General features: G+C 34.5%; 3 protein-coding genes and 1 long non-coding RNA gene across 4 annotated transcripts; 2 read left to right on the top strand and 2 right to left on the bottom strand.

The window, feature by feature from the left end:
• Positions 1-600: 600 nt before the first annotated feature.
• Positions 601-3,384, bottom strand: LOC130505887 (uncharacterized). The gene is made up of 8 exons (XM_057000489.1): positions 3,223-3,384; positions 2,423-2,548; positions 2,141-2,239; positions 1,912-2,054; positions 1,721-1,829; positions 1,524-1,634; positions 1,303-1,443; positions 601-1,179 (listed from the first exon to the last, which is right to left on the bottom strand). The coding sequence occupies exons 1-8, from the start codon at positions 3,292-3,294 to the stop codon at positions 799-801; spliced, it is 1,182 nt and encodes a 393-aa protein (XP_056856469.1). The 5' UTR covers positions 3,295-3,384; the 3' UTR covers positions 601-798.
• Positions 3,385-6,790: 3,406 nt separating this feature from the next.
• On the top strand, positions 6,791-7,702 carry LOC130505889 (probable E3 ubiquitin-protein ligase ZFP1). Its single transcript, XM_057000491.1, has one exon. The coding sequence runs from the start codon at positions 6,832-6,834 to the stop codon at positions 7,549-7,551; it is 720 nt and encodes a 239-aa protein (XP_056856471.1). The 5' UTR covers positions 6,791-6,831; the 3' UTR covers positions 7,552-7,702.
• Positions 7,703-8,056: 354 nt separating this feature from the next.
• Positions 8,057-10,498, bottom strand: LOC130505888 (putative transferase At4g12130, mitochondrial). The gene is made up of 5 exons (XM_057000490.1): positions 9,985-10,498; positions 8,914-9,140; positions 8,744-8,842; positions 8,520-8,678; positions 8,057-8,455 (listed from the first exon to the last, which is right to left on the bottom strand). The coding sequence occupies exons 1-5, from the start codon at positions 10,434-10,436 to the stop codon at positions 8,211-8,213; spliced, it is 1,182 nt and encodes a 393-aa protein (XP_056856470.1). The 5' UTR covers positions 10,437-10,498; the 3' UTR covers positions 8,057-8,210.
• Positions 10,499-13,283: 2,785 nt separating this feature from the next.
• On the top strand, positions 13,284-14,402 carry LOC130505890 (uncharacterized). Its single transcript, XR_008941835.1, has 4 exons — positions 13,284-13,803; positions 13,899-14,020; positions 14,123-14,226; positions 14,302-14,402. It is a non-coding gene; the product is annotated as an uncharacterized LOC130505890 (long non-coding RNA).
• The last annotated feature ends 1 nt before the right edge of the window (position 14,403 follows it).

Below are 14,403 nucleotides of genomic sequence, written 5' to 3' on the forward strand. Positions count from 1 at the left end.
ATATTTACAACAAAACACATTAATATTACAATAAATCTTCTAAAATCACAAATATTTCAAACAATAAAAATTGACAATATTTTTCAAATTGTAAGCTTAAAATATATATATGTATATTTGAATAATAATTATTTATAAAAAATACTTTCTAGACTTTTTTCTTTTTTTTTTAAAAGAAATCTTAAGTATATTATGAAAGAGAGCCTTACCGATCATTTCCCTCTCAGGCCACATACGGGCATTACAAAGGAACAAAAGAATTGACTTTTAAACAAGGAGATCACTGAAAGACTTCAAACCACGTTAACAAAAAAAGTGATGGTGGAAAGAAGATTGCGCTGTGCTCGGGAGAGGGAGTCAAGCTGAGTTGTGAAGTCTTGAATTTCTTTCCTTCCATAGAGTAGCACGAAGCTTGGAATGCCACTTTCTAGTCTTCAGTCATTCTCTTTTCTTTTATTTTCGAGAAAAAATATGTCAAGGCCAGATAACATAATAGTTTCCGACATAAAGTTATCAACAACCAGCCACCGTTCACGCGGTAGTAGACTGGTAGTAAAAGAAAAGAGAACAAAACCGGGAATTACTAGAAAGCCACAATGGTTTAATCCCAAACCCAACCAAACTTTTCTCTCAAAAGTGTGATTACTTGAAACATACAAAGAAACACAGAACTCTTGCTTCGTCTGTCAACTTACACAACATACAAGAGAAACCGAAAAAGATCAAGAGACCCAAGCTTAAAAGGAAAACAAACAAAAGATTTTAACAGCAGAAGAAGTAATAAATAACAAAGAACCACTAAACCGACTGTCTCGAGATGATGAAACCACCGTGGACCAAAACCAATGTACAGTAACACAACGTGAAAATCACACAAGACTGATAAACTTCACCAGTCATCATCAGTTGCATTACTACGAGCTTCTCCATTGACGAACTGTGCAACTGGATAGAGTCTGTCGGCAAAGGTGGATCATTTGAGCTTCCGGAACTTTCTGGAAATGTTGGTGATTGATCTGAAGTTGAGCTTCCAGAGCCTTGAGACGTATTACGGTCTTCCTTGTCCTCATCAGCTTTCTTCTTGCTCTGGCTATTACTGTCTGTGCCATCTGTACCGTCTTTCGAAATGGACTTAACCACTTCAGGCCGTGGTTCTACTCCTACCCGCCTTAGGTGCAGCTTACACACATGAATATAATGTTTTAGTGCAACAACAACAACAATAACATGATGTTTCTCTCCCAAGTAAATCAAATGCATAAGAAATTCGGATTGTGTAGATGCAGAGTATACATATGCTACCTGTAGATGCAAATTGACTTCATCAGGCCGTGATAAGAATGGGAAGTCTCCTCCGGACTTCAAGTAAGCTCTCCTTGCTTCGGGATATCTCTCTGTAAGTTCATCTTTCAGAACTTGCGGAATCGCACAGTAGTCATTGGTCTGATTTAGAGGGGAAAACAGCATCGTGAGACAATAAAAAACTAGCTTGCGTTTAATAAGATGAGTTAGTGGAAACCTACATCCATTATAGTGATGAATGAATCAGAGTGTGGTGGTAGAGACCCCACAGACGCCGTTTCAACTGTTAACGTTAACCGAGAAGCCAAATCATCTTTTGACAATGTCTCAACCTAAACCAAAGAAAGCCAAAGGAACCAGAATGGTGAGTTAATCTCCATTAAGAAAATACTGAAGAGAAGATTATGAGGGGAACCACCTGAGAGACAGCAAAGTCGACAGAGTCAGCGATAAAGGGTTCGTGGGGTCCGTCACGTATTCCTGTTAAGACGTATCGTTTCAGCAAAAAGGAAGGAGTCCAACTTACACTGCACATTGCATCACAAAAGGTGAAGAGAGTCAGTGCAGATACAGCAAGAAAAAAAAAAAAGTACTATAAGAGAGACATACAAAGGAGCCCATGGCATTGCAGCAGCAAAACTGCGAGTGTCCAAATATGTATTTGATAGAACCAATGATTTAACCCTTCTTGGTCGGTGATGAGCAAAGAGTTGCGCTAAGAAACCTCCAAGGGAAGTACCGTAAAGATGCACCTACGTAACAATGGTCAAGTACAATCAATTGCATTGCAGTACTTTTCCGTACAAGTAAAAGAATAACATTTCAGAGTCAATCTTACGTGATGAACATCAATGGTGTCAAGGAATTTCTCAAATGCTTGAATCCACTCATGATAACTCCAAACCCGTGGAATGTCAACTGAAATTACCCGATAACCCTGGGAATTGCATTATAACAACATTCAAGCAAACCAGTTCAAAATTTTAGGAGATATAAATAATCACTCAACAAAGAAGACAGCAAAAACAAGCATCTCAGTTACAATAGCCTGACAAGTGTTCAAAAATACATGCACTAAGTGAGAAAAAAAAATTGTTTGAAGAGAAGCGTATTGAAATACCTTGATAGAGAGTGCCATGATCTGTTTATAGTAAACATCTGCAGTTCCTGCGATGCCAGGAATACAAATGAGTGGAGGAACAGTCTTTGGACCATAGTCATAGTAACGCCATTGCTTTGTCCCAATCTGCGGTTAAGATGCACATAAGGTTAAGTCTTTAAGATAATATAAACCTTTTACTCTCCGAGTCAAATGACACTCCAAAAAAAAGCCAAGTACAAGTCCTTCTTTTGATGCTTGAAATAAGAGCAATAGATGAACACAGCTTAACAAAAACATAACTTTCCCAAAAAAAACTCACAGATAGAATGACACACCTATATAGCCATTCAATCAAATCAAAATAATAATCTTAAAACCTGAATTTTTCAAAGAGATGACAGAATTTACCAAAGAACTAAACAATGCACTAAGTGCATTTCAGGCTACACATAGATCAAATCAAAGCCAACCCAAGAAAAGTTATCACTAAACAAAAAAACGAACAAGTTCCCTGCTTTTATACTAAGACATTTGTAAACCCAAAAAAAAAGATTCAAATGCATTCATAAACCTAATCAAATGCTTCAATCAAAATTCATGTTTTGAATTGATACCCAAATCAGATGAAATTTTCAGCTGCATATAAACCCATATATATATATATATATGATGAAGATAAACGATTGAACTACTCAAATGAAGAATTCTCCCAAGATTGGCGTCAAGCAATCAATACCAATAAGAAATTAACCTAGGTAATGCGAAAAAGATCGAACTTTCAACGAGAGAGTCAAAGAGAGGAGGAGGACGAAGCTTACGGGAATCTTGTGGAGAGGAACCTGAGATTTGAAGTAGACGTAATCTCCAGGCGCCGACGAGACGCCTTTCATCTCCGATCCGAGATTCTCCACATCCGAATCGATCAATCAAAATTATTGATTTTTATGTATTTAGTTTTTTTCTTTCGCTTCTATTTTTTTCTCGATGGAAATATTTAACGGCGAGATGATAACAGCGTTTATGATTTACAGTTATCAACCGCCCGTCAACGTTAACGCCGTGTTTGTGCCGTCACTACAGCCGTCATTATCATCTAAAATGGTCATCATGACTCATCAAATTTCACATGGTTGATTCCTTTTCGGTTATTCCTTGGATAATAATCCCCCCAAAAGGATTGCCACAGTAATTTTTCCTTTTTTGTAAAAAACAGTAGTATTTTTAACTTCTGATTTTTTTACTGAACTAGTTAATCTATCTATATTATTAAAATAGAAGTACACTTTAAAAATGCCCCTAAGTTTTTGAAGTTATTTACATTAGAATGCCACTGAAGTAATAAATTAATTTTCCTTAATTATAGTTGTCTTTTCTGATTTGTAAATGCATTTTCCTTAATTATAGTTTTCTTTATTGAACATATATTTAAGTATGCTTGTCTTTTCCTATATTTAAGCATACTTGTCTTTATTGAACATATATTTAAGTATGCTTATCTTTTCCTAATTTAAATAATAGATTTAAGAATTTAATGTATTTTCTTAATTTAAATAATAGATTTTCTTAATCCAAATATTTACGAAAATTAGATTTCCCAATATACTTGTTTTAACATGTAAATATTTTTAATATTTATGGTGTAAATAATAAAATAAATCACACATCATAATCAATTTATTATAATATATAAATAAAATATAAAAATAATTTATTCATATATTATTAGTAATATGGTTTCATAATATAAATATAATAAGTTTATAAATGTTGGATTTGTTATATGAATACACTGTGAATAAATAGACGATCAAAATCACAAAATATAATAATAAATAAAATTGTTATGTTTTAAAATGTTTTATTAATAATTATGTAATACATTTTAATTTAAATATATATATATATTATACCACTAGTACAAATAAAAATTTAAAATGAAAGCAAATATTTATACGGTCACGGGTCAAACTCTAGAAATAAACAACAACATCGCTAAATTATTTTTCCTTAACAAATTTATTTTGATAGAAATATTGTTCCAAATATGGTTTATATATTTTATGTATTTATAAATTTATTTTATTGGGATGCTAAGATTTTGAAATTGGAAAAAAATATGACCCACCTTTATATTATTTTTATTAAGAAATTTAAATTATGTATCAAAATATTTTATTAAGATTTTAATTTTAAGTTTTATTATAACTGCAAAAATTAATTTCCAATCGGAATTTATGTGCAAATATTACAAATTCATCATTTAATATAAACACAAAATTTAAAAACAGAAAATAGATACCCGCCCGGTCGGGCGGGTCAAGGTCTAGTTATATTTATGATTGATTACAACACAAATATGAACAAAGGGATCAAGATAAATCAAATTACTGTTACTATATATGATTGGCATCGATCATTCCTCATCACTCTTCGAGAGTGTTGCTTCTAGCACTCGTCATGCTTGGTTTGATCAGGGGCACCCAATCCTCTTTCACATTCATGAACCTATATATCCAAATTATCCAACATGTTTACGGTAAAGATATGATACTAGTCCAACTTGTAGTCATGTCTCTAATTAGCCTTTTAAGCTTCCTGCAAACTACCCATATACAAAATCTTAGCTACCAGTACTCTTGGTTTCGTCGCAAACTTCCTATCTTCATAACAGCTCCCACCTTCCCACCAATGAGAAGGACCAAAGCTCATTATTTGTCACAACATATTTTTTTTGTCAAAAAATCATCTAGGCCTCGCCGCCTCGGGCCTCCTCATGCTTGAAAAACCTTGAGTGTTGTTGTCTTTAAGTTATTCTTTGAAGAGGCATTCCCTTTTAACTCAGATGATCATCAATTGGTTTAGTTTTAGATTTTTTTTTGTTTAATCTTGAAAAAATATAGATTTTCATATCTTAATTCCTTCCATGACGTGCACTTCTGAAGCCACGCTTAGCTTCAACACACCATTTTCAGAAAAGCTTAATTTCAAGATAAAAGGCAAATTTGTTTCTTGTATAAAAAGGAGAAAAAAGGAAAATGTGTGAAAAGGAAATTAGAAAGTTAAAGATCTTTGTACAAGTATCTCTATAAATATAGATCTTCACACAACTTCTTTCAAACATTCTTACATAGTCATTCATATTTTCATTCTAAATAACAATATGCATTACGTTGAGGTTTTCAAAAGGATGGACAAGAACAAAGATGGGAAGATTTCACTGGACGAATTCTCCGAGGGGATCCGCGCTTTCTCTCCATCAATAACTTCGGAACAAATTGATGAGCTGTTCAAAGATCTCGACATCGACGGTGATGGTCAAATCGACGTTAAGGAATTTGCTATGTGCTTTGTGGTTGGCCGCGACTGAAGAAAATGCGGCTTCTAAGAAGCTGATACTTAATGTTCTTTTTAAACACTTTTTTTTTTTTAAACACACTGATACTTAATGTTCAAGGATCGTTTTTGTAACTATATATGAAACTATATTTTATGAACAAAACAGAATCGTGCAATCTCTTTTTAAAAGGAAAAAAAAGAATATGATCGTTTTCTTTTTTTGCTACTACTCTGCATGACTGCATCAGCTCATTCAACTTGTTTTGCTCCTTTCTTGTAGTTGTGTAATAAATAAAATTGATCCTCTACAAATAGAGATTAGGTTCTATGATTAAAACACACAAAAACTTATTTTATAATTTTTTATTTTTCTCTTATTACTCTTTCGTATACATTTATCTTAGTACTAAACTTTTTTTGGATCAAATTTTAGTACTAAACTTATGAAGAACCTTTTGGCGAGTGGTTCAATCTGCATTCGTCCCAAAGGTCTTAGAAGACTAACTATCTATATATCCCTGCTGTTGACTCCCAAATCAACTAGGCTCATGCTTGTAACCCATCAGTTTAGATCGTGTGAGGGAACCTTAGCAATGGCTTTAGCAGTTTTTAAATAATTAAGAAAGGAGGATCAGCTTCTGTCCTCACATACAATTAGTCGAGCACCTTGTGTACTGTTAGCTAAGTCCCTACCATGTGAGCAGAAATTATAATTGTCCTCGACCAGATCAAATATATATATAAACAAAACCATATTTAGGGTTTTTATCAATTAAAATGGATATTATAGTTAGTTATCCATTCCACCTCAAACTATATATTATTATTTATAATCTGTAAATTACTTTTGGACTAAAAAAAGGAAACTTTTAAAAACAGGAATAAAAAGGAAAGTGATCGATTATATGACCGTTAAAACACAAAAAAAAGAAAGTGATCGATTATATGACCGTTAAAACACACAAAAAAGGAAAGTTCCAAGTGACCCAAAGCTTATATATATCTCATTTACATAACCCTAAGAAGCCTCACAATTCATTTTCTGCTTATTTCAATCTCTCCGTGGATCTCTCTTTCTGAATTTTCCAAACATGATTCGTCGACCCAGTGTCGACTATCACATCAAACAATTGGATATAAGTCCTCCTTCTGCATCAGATAACTCATCAATCCTCATCATCGTCGACACATTATCTGATGACGACATTCAACTTTTCCCAAGCGTTATCTTCCACATCAGTCTCCGTAGTTTAGGTCTCCCTCACATCCGAGACCTTATCCAAGGTCAACTCATCAGACGCCGTTGGTTAAGCCCAGAGATCTCAACGGCTGCGACCCAACTAGGGTTTAGTAGCACGGAGCTTCTTCGAGATCCACTCGTTACCCATCGTTGGTTATCTGATTACTTAGCCCCACATATCTCTGATCTTGCATCTGAGTTAGGCTTTGGTCGTAACGGTTTTAGTGTGTCCATCGTTGTCAAGATCGTTACTCAATCGACATCCAAGTACGAGGTGTTGTCGAGGATGGTCCAGCAAGGGAAGATGATGAACAGTGAGGAGTTAGAGAGTTCTCAGATGCAAACAGAGCCGTGTTCGATCTGTCTAAACAATCTCGTGCTCGATGATGGTTCGAGTTCGAAACATGGAGTTCCTACACGTCTGACGTGTTCCCATGTCTTCCACGATGGGTGTCTCTTGGAGTGGTTTCAACGTAAAGATACTTGCCCCTTGTGTCGGACTCTGCTTTACGATCCATCAATGGTTTTGAACAATGGAGAGTTGATGCTTAGCGAAAAAAATGGAGAGTGAAATTAGGGTTTCATACTTGGGCCACACGCTCTATTTTGGGCAAGTTAAGATACATCTTTGTTTCACTATTCGTGTGTTTTTTTCTCTTTTAGGGCTTTGAATCAGTTTCAAGGAAATGTTAAATTTTTCTGTAACATCATTACTTCTTACTACATAAATATGAACTTTTTTTTTTGTAAACAAATAAATCTCTGAACTTAAATGTTTTCTTTTGTTAATATACATACTACTCCTAAAGTGTTTGCACAATTTAATATACATCGAGTTCCTCTTGAAAAAGTATTCCTCTTTCTTAATATGTTAATCAACTTAATCTCTAAGACATTGACAGTTACAGAGAAACATTGATATAAAGCTCTGTAGTCTCCTCTGTTATACTAATCGAAATTCTAACAAAACTCGAGATAATTCATTCTTTAACAGGAGGACACATCCCGTTTTTGACACTCAACTTGAAAACAGAGTATGCATCAAAACTAGTTGCAGTCAGTACAAAACTACCAGGCGGCCTGGAAAGTTTCAACCTTTATTGTTTGTTAAACAGTGTGGAATACAACACAAAGCCACTAACTTGCTTGTTGCCTGCCACTAACATTAAAAGGCAGTATCTCTCTCCACAAGATTTTGTTAAAAGTTTTCTTTTACCAAGAAAGCAGTAACTAAGCAGAGGCAACCCCTGATTGATTCTGCTGAAACCAATCAGCCGGCCACCATGTCGGTTTAATCGCCTCCACCTTCACGTCCTCTGACCCGTTTACCATCAATTCAGTGGAGCCTTTAAAGGCTTCCTCTACTCTCATCACTCCCATTCCTCGGCTACCCAAAGCTGTTGAAACTGTCCCTACTTTCTTGCCGCTCCCTGATTCAACCACTTCAGCTCCAGCTGCGATCTTCTGGTTTACCTCTGCATTAACAAGCACCATTACAATCTTTTGCATTTTTTAGCACAAGGTTAGAAAAGTTTTTACCTTTTCCATTGCTGTCAGTGAATCGTAAAGGGATTAAACGTTTCCGTATGACACCTCGGTGGTGAGTACGAGCTATAAGCTCTTGACCAACGTAACATCCTTTGTCAAAGCTTATCGCATTAAGACCCACAAAATTATATTCAAGCGGGATTGCTTCACCTGTAAAAGCCACATATTATAAATATGCAAAGACTAAGAGAGATCGATGAGTTAGCAGCTCATACCTTTAGGTATTTCAGCTGATCCTTCAGCAACTCCATGCTCTAGTCTCCACAAAAGGTAATTACTTTCATCTGTTTCTTTATCTGCTTCAACTAAAGGCGCTGCAAAACAAAAGTAACATCAGTACTCAAAAGCTCAATAACTAAAGCTTTGATTCTATCTAGAAACTTACGAGTTGTATCAGAAGGAAAAATGCTTCTGTAACCGAGACAATCCAACCTTGGATCCTCGTACCATTGCCATCCATACTTATTACCACTAGCTGTAGATTCACCAGCACGATCTACACCACCTCCCCAGCCCACAGAAGAAGATTCAGAAAGGTTCCGACCGTAACGCTGCCAACACGAGAACTCCTCTGCAACGTTCTCAATATCCACTTTGGACCTCAAACGATATCTATCAACATTCAAACACACCACAACTCAGGAACTAAACAAACAAAATGGTTCCTTCTTCTACAAGAAACCTAACCTACAAGGACATTGCTAAGACCTAAGACCTAATTCTTCACACTGTGAAAGGAGAAAACATAAAAAGGTTAGTTTCTAGCAATTCATCTGCAAACAACTCGCTGACCCGGATCCGACCCGGGTCAGGATCCTTCTTCTACAGAGATCCAAGCTTTTCTAGCAAATCAGAACCCTAATCTACAAGAACATTGCTAAGACCTAATTCTTCAAACTGTGAAAGGAAACCATAAAAAAGTTACTTTTTGAGAGTTTTCTAGCAATTCATCTGCAAACAACTCGCCGACCCGGATCCGACCCGGGTCAGGATCCTTCTTCTACAAAGATCTAAGCTTTTCTATCAAATCAGAACTCTAATCTACAAGGACATTGCTAAGACCTAATTCTTCAAACTGTGAAAGGAAACACACAAAAAAAATTACTTTTTAAGAGGTTCTAGCAATTCATCTGCAAACAACTCGCCCACCCATCACGACCCGAATCCGACCCGGGTCCGGATCCTTCTTCTACAAAGATCTGAGATTTTCTAGCAAATCAGAACCCTAATCTACCAGGACATTGCTAAGACCTAATTAAATTTTTTTAAAAGCTAACTTTTTGAGAGTTTCCAGCAGTTCATCGAGGACATCAACATCAACATCTGCAACTCAACAGACCCATCACGATCCGGATCCGACCCGGGTCAAGATCCTTCTTCTACAAAGTTCTGAGCTTTTCTAACAACTCACAACCCTACTCTACAAGTGACATTGCTAAGACAGTAAAAAGCTTACTTTTTGAGTGTTTCCAGCAGTTCATCGAGGACAGAGACATCAACGTCTGCAAACAGCTCTACCGACCCATCACGACCCGGATCCGACCCGGGTCCGGAGCCCGTCCGATCGAGTTTTTCATCGGGTCGGGTCGGTCTATACAAGAAGAAATCGTACAGAAACCTCCCCTGAGGAGTCAACAGCGCCGCGTACATAGGCGGCGTGGAAACGGAAGGCATGTTCGGAGTAGGAACCGTCGAGCTTTTCTCGCCGGAAGATTCGCCGAACTTCCGCACATCGTTGGTCAACAGTCCCTGGAGAAACTTAATTGTGTCCGGTCCGCTAAACCGGACAACGGACCGGGATTTGAGCCTCGATGCCATCGGACCGGCATCTTCGAGACCGCTGTGTAGTTTCCGGCGATAGATTCCGGTGGAATTGGAGATTTGACGACGGAAATTGAATCGGAGCATTTTAATTGTGAAGAGCCTTTTGTCTTCGTCTCTGCGGTTTAACGACTGCCTTGAAGGAAGAAGCTCGTAAAAAAAAAAAAAAAAACTCGTGAAACAAAGCCACGTGAGTGACACGTGGCGGTGGTTGTGATCTCTGGTTTGTGATACGTGTTGTCGAAGTACGGAAGTTGTGTGGTTTGCCTAGGAAATGTTCGATAAAATTACTGAACTGGCAAGAAACCTTTTTTCTCATTGGAATGAGTTTTCAAGATCTATGTATCTATATTAAAATATAACTAGATTTTGAATTTTTATTTTAAATTTAATTTTTGATATTTGTTTTTTCTTTATGATTATATTTGTATTTTTTATAATCATATTTATGTATAAATTTTAATCAAAATATATTTTATTAAATAGTAGCAATTTAAAAATTAATCCGGTATACATACAGTAAAGGCTGGGTTGCGGATCGAACCCGCCCCGCTGATCCGCCAACCGCGGGTTTTCAGTTTGTCATTGTTAAAAAATATGATCCGCACAACCCGCAAACAAATAATTTTGTACCCGCATCCGCTCCGTTTAATTTTGTTGTTGTCTGCGGATTATATACATATTTTAAAAATCATTATTTAATTTAATTAGTATAAAAATATATTTATAATAAAAAACTATACATGATTTAAATTTTAAACTATTATTTTAAAAATTATGTATTTTAAAATAGTTGGACCAATAATAATTAGTTAGTGAAATGGTCCAACAATTTTTTTAAGTAGATTTTTTGGTATGATTTCCTTTTCATAGTATAAATATAGTTTGTTTAGATACATATTTGAAAGAAAATGAATCAATTTTCAAAATTTTGTTAGATTGTTTGTGTAGATATTTGAAGAATTAATTTTTAAAAATTAATATTCTAAATTTTATTTATGTAGTTTTATAATATACTTTCAGTATCAGCGGCGGGTATACTATTTTAAATTAAATAAAATGTTTTAACTTAATTTAGTTTTGTTTTTGTACAATAATTTCGGTAACATATGTTTTCAAATAAAAACACGTACATAAACCGTCTGCAGTATTACTGGATGTTGAGATATAATCTAAATTATAAAAAGCTAAGAATTTCCATATTATATAGTATTATGCTTGATATAAAATGTATTATATAGTTTTGTAACAACTACATTATCAATACATCGATAATATTGTAAAAGCTATTAGTGTTTCTTTTTGTCGTTCATATTAATATTAATATTTAAATCCTAAATAGGTCAGCATATACATATATACAAATTAAAATACAATCTAAAGTCTAGTAAAAAGAAAATCTAAGCAACATCAACTAAAACTACACAAATGTATTCCATTTCTTCTCTTTCTGCGTGAGAATGACGACACTTTATCGTCTTTGATGAATCTTGATTTTCCAGAAAAGGATGTCAAACAAACGCTGACAGCCTGAGATCACTACGATGAAATGTGTGTATGCATGTATGGTAATAGTGTAGTTTGGAGGCATTTAATTTTGACCTTTAGGTAAAAAAAATATATGGGTAATAGATTTTGAAATCGTGTGATGATAAAATAAATGTAACGATAATAAATGATGAAATGCATAAATATATGAACTAATCGTTGGATTGCTTAGCATATTTATAATATAGAGTGTGAAACCAAAAAAAAAAACTTCAAAACAACTTTTATAGGTAGATTTATCAAAACTCTTTCCTTTTTAATAAAGTAGATTGAGCATTGAAAATTTGATAGAATCTAATAAAAATCCAAAAACTCGCTATTAACCCGCGATTTAATATCATTGATCTGATAAAAACACAAAATATTCGATAATTTCTTTTTGATTAAATTTCTGATATAGGTTTTAATATTACTTAAAATTGTGATTCCTTAAACTTTTATGGAATTTTTATTGTGCCATCCAAATAAAAATATAAAAAACTTAATGATATGACAGTATTTGTTTATTTTCATGATTATTACCTAGTCAATCTCTTCATCTCGTTGAAATTATACTTTTTTCACTGGCAATGGAAAATACAGACTATGCTTCTAACTAATAATTACTTGCTTCCAAATCAGAATCGACTAAAAATATATACATGCCCAATCTTTATTTTTTTGGAATCATGATTCTGTGGACTGGCAAAGCCACGTTACACTGAGGTTGAAAACAATATAGTTATGACAACAATAAAATATAGAAAATAATAAGACATATAACAAAGATCTATAGCTTTTAACTTTCTTGTTAAAAACTTTTTACTTATATATGATCATATACATAGGTGGGTTAATTGTAGAAATAAGATCTATTAAAATAAATAGAGACATGATAAGACCAAAAAAATATTGTTAGAGAAATAAGGTAATACCAAAAATAAGATTTATCTCTTTATAATTTATTGTTAGAGAAATATAAGGTAAGACCAGAAAAATTAAAAATAAAAGGGTCCAAAACAACTTGTATAAGTCGACTTTTCAAGACTGCTTCCCTTTTAATAGTATAGATATAAGAATTTTTTATTAAATTCAGGACTAAAAATTGTAAAATTTAAATTTAAGATAATTTATACATTTATAATACTTTGAAATAATTTCATATTAAAACTGTGAAAATACAAATCATCTTACAATACTAAAAGGGGAATAAGTTCAAAGGAGAACATGTCTAAAATCAACCAATGAAGAATTTTGATTTTGCTAAGTCACCATTAAAGAATGGACTTTCGAATGGGCTGTATTATAATTATCGTTCGGCCCACTCCAGCCCATGTCAAGTAACCATGTTTCAAGCGAGTATCTCCTCGATTCATTCATTTCATCTTTTTCCATTTCTGAATTCTTTTCCTTGCATTAGCTTCTCAATCTATGATGATCATAAATATATTCTTAAATGTTTCGTTCCATCTTCCCCTTAATACTTCTCTAGAGCTCTATATCTAAATCTAAATCCACCCAAAATCAAACTCTACTCTGAAAAGCTACATTCATGGCCTATGAAATCCTCCGGAAAATCTATTATATACAGCTCTCATGTCTTTATCGATGGCTTCTCCTTTTCTTCCATGATCTGCATCCCTAATTATCGTCTTCGAGAAGATAAGGCCTGCTATTCTGAATCCTTTATTTTTCTTGTGCTGAAACTCCAGTATTATCAGGTTTGGGTTTAAAAAGACAGAATTTGCATGCTGGCAGACGGATGCTGATTCTATCGGTGATTTCATTATTAGTTTCAGGATCTGCTATTATCGACCAACTAGGCATTTTGTGACAATTTTCAGGATAACAAAGATGCATGTGGTGACAACAATTTAAATGGTAGTTTAGTATGGGGTTCTATTCATCATTCTTGGTTTCAGATCATGTAAGTTATTTTGTTGTGCTTTCTGTGTGCTCTTATCATTGCTATGCTCACCTCTCAACCAACTGAATAATGCGTTAATTATCTATGTTTTGAAGGTTACTGTGTCGAGAAGAACCCAAAGTCCCATAAGCAAAGCAATATATAAGGGAAGGAGAAGGGAGAGACTGATCCTCAACTAATAATTCCTAGAGGAACATGTATTAGTTAGCATCTTAAGGTGTTTATACTTTTGTATTTCTTTCGTAACAATGTAAGTATTTGCTCTGTCATAAAAACCCTACACTCTAAACTTACCTTTTTTTCTTGCTGTCTAATCTAGTGCATGACAAAGGACTTGCAGATCCATCCAGAGCGAATTGTTGCGAATCAGATAACAACTAAGATTCTTATTTCCATGTTTGGTTCTCTCTTACACATGTTGAGGTATGCTTTGCTTCTCTTATCATGTTCTGAGAATTGTCTTGACAAGCACCAGCGAAATATTTTGATCCATATCAGGGGATAGCTAGATGTGCAAGGATAGGTGGCTTGGTGTTCACGCCTTCTTAGAAAGATGGAAGACCAAGAAGGAAGTTGAGAGATACCGTGACTGAGAGCTTA

Source organism: Raphanus sativus, unplaced genomic scaffold (assembly GCF_000801105.2).
Source record: "Raphanus sativus cultivar WK10039 unplaced genomic scaffold, ASM80110v3 Scaffold2670, whole genome shotgun sequence".
NCBI lineage: Eukaryota > Viridiplantae > Streptophyta > Magnoliopsida > Brassicales > Brassicaceae > Raphanus > Raphanus sativus.

Excerpts from the sequence above, each read along its gene's own strand:
- LOC130505887 (XM_057000489.1), bottom strand. The coding sequence starts at position 3,294 with ATGAAAGGCGTCTCGTCGGCGCCTGGAGATTACGTCTACTTCAAATCT. Across the intron at positions 1,830-1,911 it reads GCAATGCCATGGGCTCCTTT|TGTAAGTTGGACTCCTTCCT; the intron begins GTATGTCTCTCT and ends TGCAATGTGCAG. Across the intron at positions 1,180-1,302 it reads AAGTCAATTTGCATCTACAG|CTGCACCTAAGGCGGGTAGG; the intron begins GTAGCATATGTA and ends CATGTGTGTAAG.
- LOC130505889 (XM_057000491.1), top strand. The coding sequence starts at position 6,832 with ATGATTCGTCGACCCAGTGTCGACTATCACATCAAACAATTGGATATA.
- LOC130505888 (XM_057000490.1), bottom strand. The coding sequence starts at position 10,436 with ATGCTCCGATTCAATTTCCGTCGTCAAATCTCCAATTCCACCGGAATC. Across the intron at positions 9,141-9,984 it reads CTGCTGGAAACACTCAAAAA|ATATCGTTTGAGGTCCAAAG; the intron begins GTAAGCTTTTTA and ends GAATGTTGATAG. Across the intron at positions 8,843-8,913 it reads TTTTCCTTCTGATACAACTC|CGCCTTTAGTTGAAGCAGAT; the intron begins GTAAGTTTCTAG and ends TTTGTTTTGCAG.